Source organism: Columba livia, chromosome 20, assembly GCF_036013475.1.
Source record: "Columba livia isolate bColLiv1 breed racing homer chromosome 20, bColLiv1.pat.W.v2, whole genome shotgun sequence".
NCBI classification, from domain to species: Eukaryota; Metazoa; Chordata; class Aves; order Columbiformes; family Columbidae; genus Columba; species Columba livia.
Genome location: NC_088621.1, coordinates 2,847,360 through 2,856,130, shown reverse-complemented (window position 1 = coordinate 2,856,130; position 8,771 = coordinate 2,847,360). Strand labels below are relative to the sequence as shown.

At 42.6% G+C, this 8,771-nt stretch overlaps 1 protein-coding gene across 1 annotated transcript; it reads right to left on the bottom strand.

Moving 5' to 3' along the window:
- Positions 1-128: 128 nt before the first annotated feature.
- On the bottom strand, positions 129-8,549 carry SKA2 (spindle and kinetochore associated complex subunit 2). The gene is made up of 7 exons (XM_065036793.1): positions 8,400-8,549; positions 5,345-5,434; positions 3,849-4,025; positions 2,373-2,459; positions 2,126-2,165; positions 1,113-1,245; positions 129-633 (listed from the first exon to the last, which is right to left on the bottom strand). Exons 1-7 carry the CDS (start codon positions 8,430-8,432, stop codon positions 507-509), a joined length of 687 nt encoding a protein of 228 aa, XP_064892865.1. The 5' UTR covers positions 8,433-8,549; the 3' UTR covers positions 129-506.
- Between the last annotated feature and the right edge of the window lie 222 nt (positions 8,550-8,771).

Below are 8,771 nucleotides of genomic sequence, written 5' to 3'. Positions count from 1 at the left end.
CACTGAACTGTGAAAAAACCCCAAGATGGTTCACATCAAAGGCAAATGCAAAGGGTCAAGGCCCAGGTTCAGGGTTAGGGCAGGGCTTAGGGTCAGGAGTCACATAAAAGCATAATAAATCTATGGCCTTAGCTTTCATCATTTATTCAGGAATGTAAGTACAATTAAGTTGTTTGGGGTATTGGTCTTAAAAACCCACTCAAGAATGTAAGCAAGAATATGGAAGTGTCACATGGCTAACAGTACTCTTTAAAGTAACCAAAAAAAACAAGAAAAAGGGCATCGACTGTAGTTCTGTAAATATCCAAGATAAAATACCAATCTCAAAGTTTTTTAACTCTCCAGTTTTAAGTATTATAAATAGAATTTGGACACAAAACCACTAACAGCTTTCCAACAGTGGACTTAAAACTCCAAGACACCAGAGAAATAACTTGCTTGTTAATAATCCAGGACCTATGACTAAGACGCTTGTGTGTCAAATTAGAATGGACTTGAGCTTTCGTTTACACAATTAGTTTAACATTTCCTTGCTTGTCAAGTTCCACAATAGCAAGTTCTTTCAAGATTTGTATTCTCGAGTCCGTGGCTTTCATATTCATCTTGTTCATCTGCGAAATACTCAGTGCTGCTCTGTAAGACAAAAGCAAACTACTTAGCGAAAGAGGGTATCAAACATCAATCAGGTCTGGCAGAAAAAGGCTAAAAAGCACATACTGTTTAATGAATTATTTTTGTGACTGCCCTGTAATTCTCATGCTTATTCAGGTTTTCATCATCTTTTCATTGCTACTTCAAATTGAGAACTGTCATTTGCTAATCCAGCCCTATGGTGAAACCAACATGAAAAAAAATCTGTTTCAGAAGAACTGACATTCAGTTTTGAAAATTATCAAATCATACAAGCCATTTCTATACTAATTAATTTAGGGGGGTTTGCATGATGGCCTAACACTTTGGAGTATGTATGGAACTAAGAATGGTGTAGGTGAGCAAAATCAAATTAAGAAGTTATAGCAGCAAATGGTTAACTAGCTGGTTTTGTTTAATTTGAAAACGCTGAATTTCTTTGCAGCTTATAGAATTCTTATTAATGAATGGCTTTGTCTTACCTGTTCTTATTTACAACGAAGTGGTTAAATAACTCCCTGTAGAAATTGTTCAAGTCTGCTAATTTAACAGTACTTCTGACACTCCTTGGTACAGTCAAAAGTATTTCCTCAGTCAGTGGTTTGAATTGTGATTCTACAAATGAGACAGAAGGTATTTGTTTCTTCAGAAATGAGGCCAAAGATAGAAAGTATTTTCATTACTCTTCAGAAATCCCCTAAATGAGTCTAAAGGAAGATTTTCCAGCAGGAGGAAGGAGAGGAGGAAGATACCCCTTCCAAACTATCACTGCATCTGCAGATATTTAATTTGAGATCTGGTGTGGATTAATAAATGGGGTCAGTTACTTGTTTTTTTTCTTTTTTTTTTTGAAGAACTAGGAAAATTCCTTTCTCTAAGTAGGATAAATGGATTAAACAAGACCTATTTCTATGGTAAGACTAGTACGCCATTTCTTCCAGTTCATGAACACAACGGTATCCACTTCAATCCCACCAAAAGAAGAAAAACTCCCAGAGACATGGGAACTATCTGTGGAATATAAGAGCTCACTTGCTTATATTAAAGTCTAAATTCTTCACATAAATGCAGAGGTTACAAGTGCTTGGGGGTGAAAACACTGAATATACTGTGCATCAGAGGCTCGATTATTTTAAGTAAAATAGCTCAGAAACCATAGCCAGGTCTCAGCCTGTTCCGACTTCCTGTGAGATTTGCCCCTGTTGTACTGGGGGTAAAACAGCCCCTATTTGTCAGGTGACGTTATTTACAATATCTGCCTTTTTCCAAAAGGATAATAGTTTAATTACTTCCTGAATTCTAGAAGAGTAACTTGATATGTTTAAATATCACAGAACCATTAGAGTTCAATACTAGAGATGGAAGTCGTAGGAGAGACTGATACTAGTCACAAAGGTTACTTACGGGGTGCAGGGCAAGAGATCAGTCAAGTTGTTTTTTACCAAAAAAACCCAACAAAAACCAACAGTGGGAAGACTATTCTTTCAGCACTAACCTTCAGATGAGCCAGGAATTGTAGATCCTGAACAAAATGCCTAAAAATAAACACGAGAGAATGTCAGGATTTGTTAGGATTGATTAGTATACAATAAACATGAAAAGTTTGGTAGAACTTCAGTCCCATTTCTGAAGAATTCCATGCATTTGAGAAGTACTAAGTGACAAAAACAGCCCTTCTGACATCAGCGGAGCTGCTCAGGATTAACGGTTTCTGGAATCCTGACACTATGTGGCCTAATTACCTCGTCCGCTGGCGATTCCATTTCTTTAGCAGTTCGGCAGGTTAACTGCTGTGCTGCAGCCTGCTCTTCTTCTGACAGAGGGAAGCGCTAGAAAAAAAGGCAAACAGATAACTCTGATACTTCCAGCTCCTAGGGTGATGATATTTACAGAAGAACTCCATGTTTGTGCAGCCCTCTTCTCATGGAAACTAATAGACTCCTACTTTCCTTCAAATAAAAGCAAATTTACAAGCTCACTATTTCTAAAAAGATCCAACCATAATAACCCTTTAACATTAATACTATAAATGACTCAATGAAAATAAGATAAACTAAATAAAAAGAAGTATTTCACATAATGACTTAATTTCTCCGTAACAGTTTAATCCATCTTTGGTTTAGGAAATACTCAAAGGAGAAGAAAATCTTTATCTAAATAGTCTAAATATAACTCAAGAGACAAGTATTCCACTTTAGCCAAATCCAAATATGAAATTATTCTTGGCAGCATATCCTTGGAACACAGAGAGAGAAAGTATTTTTCCTTTCTGTGACATGTAACTACTGTCTTTTAAATCATTTTACAGAACATTTTATCTGTAAAGACTTAACAGGAACTTGGCTGGAGCTGCTGACAGATTAAACACGATCTTGGGTCGCTGTCATTAGAACATTAGTGAGAGCTCAGATCTGGGAATGTGGTTTAGTCCCACCAGTTCTGTCTCTGCCACTAGACTATCAATTAGCTTTTAAATCATCTTATTTGTAAAAGGACAAAATTAATGCTTTCACAGCCTCTTCAAAACTGTAATGAAGCAGTGTCTGAAAACCACTTACAAAAATGTGTTGTTTGTTGGATTTTTTTAATAGACATTATCACAGGATCCCAGAATGTCAGGGATTGGAAGGGACATGAAGAGCTCATCCAGTGCAATCCCCCCATGGAGCAGGAACACCCAGATGAGGTTACACAGGAAGGTGTCCAGGCGGGTTGGAATGTCTACACAGAAGGAGACTCCACAACCCCCTGGGCAGCCTGGGCCAGGCTCTGCCACCCTCACTGAGAAGAAGTTGCTTCTCAAATTTAAGTGGAACCTTTTGTGTTCCAGTTTGAACCCATTACCCCTTGTCCTGTCATTGGTTGTCACCGAGAAGAGCCTGGCTCCATCCTCCTGACACTCACCCTTTAGATATCTGTAAACATTAATGAGGTCACCCCTCAGTCTCCTCTTGTCCAGCTCCAGAGCCCCAGCTCCCTCAGCCTTTCCTCACACCGGAGATGCTCCGCTCCCTTCAGCATCTTTGTTGCCCTATTATGATACTGAGAAAAACTTATTTCTCCCATCTTGCAAATATTTCCTCAGGTAAATGGTCTTAACTTCTAAGAGTCTGCACATATAACAGTTTCCAATGGAACTACTCACATCTACCTAAAGTTTACACAAATGCGTGTTCATTTACAGGGTGAGACCTGAGTGATTAAAATTAAACTACTACCTCGAGGTCAGTATGTTGCTGTAAGGCCTGAACCATCTTCATTGTGTTCTCGAGAGCAGCGCGGATGCCCTTCATGGATTCTCTCTGCTCCGCGGAAACTTTTTCCAGCTGCATACATAGCGTTTTATAACGAGATTTCACCACCGAGAGCTTTTCCAAGAGAGCAACTGGATTCTCCTATGTAGAAATTAAAAGTTCACTTCATTTAAGAAGAGAAAATTAATGTGGCCACATACCAATTAAAAGCGCAGGCATTAGAGACACTAAAATATATGACATGACCCTTTGCAATGAAAAGTGTGGCTGTGAGCGTCTGTTTCATCTATACATTTTATTTTTCATAAGCAAAAATCATAGTGCTAATAAAACAGCACAAGTCTGTGGTTCGACAACAAAAACAGGAGGATGAATTTATAGTGTTGGTGAATTTTAATGGCTTTTCTGAGTTGGAAAGGTTAGGGACTTTGAAGGAAAAAGATGATTTTTCCACTATATGTCACATTATACATGGAGAAGGGAGCTTATTTATAAAATCCTTTACATGCTGCTATTTATTATTTTCATCTTCCTCTCATCTCTCTCTCCCAAATCTGAATTTAGTCATTGCTTATTATCAAGTTTATATTGGAGCAAGGATGCATTTTAGCTCAGATTGGAATCTGTCTCATGAATTTGGGTGTTAACACAACTACTTATCTGTCAAAGCAAAACCTGGGAAAATTTCACTATACAAAGAAATCAAGGAAGTTTTATTGGTTCACAGAATCCCAGAATATTAGGGATTGGAAGGGACCTGGAAAGCTCATCCAGTGCAATCCCCCCATGGAGCAGGAACACCCAGATGAGGTTACACAGGAAGGTGTCCAGGCCGGTTTTGAATGTCTCTGGAGTAGGGGACTCCACAACCCCCCTGGGCAGCCTGGGCCAGTGTCTGTCACCCTCACTGAGAAGAAGTTTCTTCTCAAATTTAAGTGGAACCTCTTGTGTTCCAGTTTGAACCCATTACCCCTTGTCCTGTCATTGGTTGTCACCGAGAAGAGCCTGGCTCCATCCTCCTGACACTCACCCTTTAGATATCTGTAAACATTAACGAGGTCACCCCTCAGTCTCCTCTTGTCCAGCTCCAGAGCCCCAGCTCCCTCAGCCTTTCCTCACACGGGAGATGCTCCACTCCCTTCAGCATCTTTGTTGCCCTGCGCTGGACTCTCTCCAGCAGTTCCCTGTCCTGCTGGAACTGAGGGGCCACAACTGGACACAATATTCCAGGTGTGGTCTCACCAGGGCAGAGCAGAGGGGCAGGAGAATCTTCCCCCTGGTTGCTGCACTGAATTCAAACTCAGCCAGTTATGCTGATATATGATACAAGAAATACTTTACAATAAAAACCTAACAACAAGATAAAAGAACAGGCACATACATTTTAGGATTAAAGAAAAATACCCATTTATCAACCACCTTCATGCAAAATGCAATAAAATTGATTAATCTCAAAATACCTCTTCTGCGGGATTATCAGGAAGACTTTTCATTATTTCAAATTCCAGTCTGTGTTGAATATAATCCAGATCAGATTCTGCCTTCTGGAACTAAAATATTTAAGATCAGCCACAGTGTATTAAAAAACAAAAACTGCAGCCAACCCCCAACCATTCGCCTTTCCTGTGTTTCCAGGAAGCAGAAACCTCTGTTTTAAAGGTTCATGTTTTATAAAAATAAGTTTCTATTCCTCCGATCTGGCCCATTAGCTGATGTTTGCCAATTGTGCTGACAAACTTCAGCCTGAAAAACAGCAATAAACTTTCAGACTTCATATAACCGTTTCCCTCTCACGTGTAAGAATTACACACACACTTGCAAATTTACCAGATTTACCAAATTGTTCTCTTCGCATCTTGCCGTTAGTACCTTTTTCATGCAGCTCCCCAAAATCCATAATAACATTTCCATCTTCTCCTATATTACGTGGCCTTGCAATGCCAAAACTCTCCAGTTGTTAAGCAGTACAGCAAAGAGAGAAGTTATACCAATAGAAAAGAACACGCATATTTGTTAAGCTGATCTTCACTGAATGCGGGAGATGTTTGATTTTTTTCTTCTGAAATATTAACATATTTTTTGTCATTTTTTAGAGCTTTTCCTTGGTTAGTTGCTTTTCTTTTCAAACATTAGAAGTTCGGCAACACTCAGTTACTTACACAGCAGAGATAATGAATAAGTGTTCAGGATCCAAGCATATCAGAAATTTTATTATTAATTATGCTAGGAATGCATTCTCTCAGATGGTTATAATACCCAGAATACATTTTATTATTCCCCAATAAACCAGCCTGACAAATAGATAACTCAATTGATGACATCACATTTCTTTCCTTGGGATAAATAAGCCACCAGAGAACTGTCTAATTGCCTTGTAAAACACTCTGCTGATAGCATTATTACTTAATTAGTTTTAGTCTGCAATTTTAATATCTATTAAGGACTTCTGCTGTAAAGAAAGGCAGTTTTCCCAGTTCACAAAAACCTCACGAATCTCTTACCATAATGGTTTGGGATTTTACAGTCGCAAAAGAGACTACAATGAAAGCAAATTAAAGATGCTCCTAAGTGTGGTTTTCACTATTTATATTGAGATTAACCCTGAAGTAATCATTACAACTTTGTTAAGGATCGAAATAAGTAGCTAAAGTGATAAACTTCAGGAATGTTTGGATGTCACCTGTAGTCAATATTCAATATTGATAATTTGAGATGTACAGAATGACAATAAGCTGCTAATACTATACTACTGTGATTCGAGACATTAAAAATTGAATGTGAAACTGAATACTTATCTATTTCAAAGCACGTTTATAAGTACTGCTGTATATTCCTCCGTTACAATCCATTTTTCCTTTATAAATATTTATTTCTTGCTGTATTTCATGAAACCTACACCCGCAAAAATCTCACCTTAGTGTAACAGATTAGGTCCATTTGTATGATGAGTATCGTACAACAATCCCACAGAAAATGCAGGTTGTGAAATGTATATTTATAATTTACTCACGGGCTTAGAAGAAAGTGTTTGAAACTGAGCCAAGCGACCATGGCTGGGTTTCTGCTTTCGGATGCTTTGACAATACTATTGCACTGCTAGCTGGGAAGTACAGTAGTGCAATAAAGTCAGAGCATTCGTTAGCAGCAAGAATTCTGCGCAGGTAATCAATACACTCAAAATACGGATTGGAAAAATGAGTCAGATAGTGGTTTCTGTGGATTATGGAGAACTGGCTCAGGTTAATATTCACCAAGTCCTAATACACACACAAGAACTAACAAATTACAACACATTATAATTATTCATAATGGAGTGGAGAGAGATGATCGCCAACGCACACAGAGCAACAACCCGAGCCAGCTCCATCCCATCACGTTTCCCTAGAACACATGGTAGGAAATCAGGATGATACACACTGATCTTTCCTCTTTGTAGGGGATTTTTCGCTAAGGAAACGCAGAGTTGATGGATTTGTCATTCAAAGACCAGTCAACACTTCTTGGTAAGTAACTAGAAGACGAGTACAAAATAACTAAATTAGCGGCAATCCCATTTTACAGTTGTTTTGGAAATCGCGTTAGCTCTTAGACATACAATAGTGACTTTTGGCTAGAAGAATAATAATAATAACGTCGATAGCATTGCTGGCCAATGCCCTTTTAACATTGCACTGCTTTTTGTGCATGATCACCAGTAGTACAACATAAAAAGGGCACTGGACAGACACCACTCGAAGAAAATTTAGGTCCACTGTGCTGAAAATGCGGCGACAGAAGCTGATTAAATTGCAGTGAACGAAGCACCCCCAGCTCATCCGGCAGTGGACCCACTTGATCCATCCCGCCACCTCCACCCCCCCGCGCTGCCGGCGCGAATGAAACAGCCCAACCGGCCTCTCCTCCCCGCACACCCCCGCCGGGAAGATGGGCCAGCCCAGGTGAGAGCTCCACCTTCACCCCTGCTGAGAGAAAATGGACTAGTCCGGGAGCGCTCTGCTCTAACGCCGCCCCCCCCACGGCAACGGGGAAATGAAAAGGACCGGTCCGGTCCGGCCGCGCCCTCAACGGCCCCGTTTCCGCCGCCATGGAGGGCGGTAAACGCGCCCGGGACCGCGCGGAACCCGTCCCCTTCTCCCCCCCCAGGTGAGAGGGAAATGGCCGGGCCCTGCCCCCGCGCTGAGGGGGTGAATGGAGCGGCACCAGCAAGCCCCGCCCCTCCGGGGGGGTGGGGGGGAGCAGAATGGACCGGCCCGGCCGAACTCGCCTGACCCGACCGGCGGGCGGCGGTCGTCCCGTCCTGGGCTGCGCGGGCTCCGCTCAGGGCCCGGATGGGGCGCGGGCGCGGCTGGGGGCGCGGAGGGAAGGCGGCCGCTCTCCCCTCGCTTCCCCAGCCGCGCCCGCGCCCTCCTTTCCCTCCCTCAGGCGGCAGCCCCGTGCCCTCCGAGGCGCTCCAGCCGCCGGACCCCGGCCCGGCCGCCCCTCAGCGCGGCCGCCGCCCGCGCCGCCCGGACTCACCATGGTCTCGAGCCTGGTAACCGCCGTCTCCATGTTGAATAGTTGACATTCCTCAGGCGGCGGCGGGGAGATACCCACCCCCCGCTCCGCAGGATGGGAGAGTCGGCGGCCCCCATTGGGCAGCTGTCACTCGCCGCTCGTTTTCCATTGGCTGGACGCTGACAGAGCGCGCTCGCCATTGGGTCGAGAAGAATGTAAACCCTTTCCGAGGTAGGGGGGAGACCATTGGTTGGTAGAACAGCAGCAGTCAATGATTGGCTGGGTGGGGGAGCGCCGCGAGCCGCCATTGGTCCAGAGTAGAATCTAGCGGTGATTGGCTGGAGTAGGAGGCGCAACGCCGCAATTGGCGGGAAGGGGAGCGGCGGTTGAGCT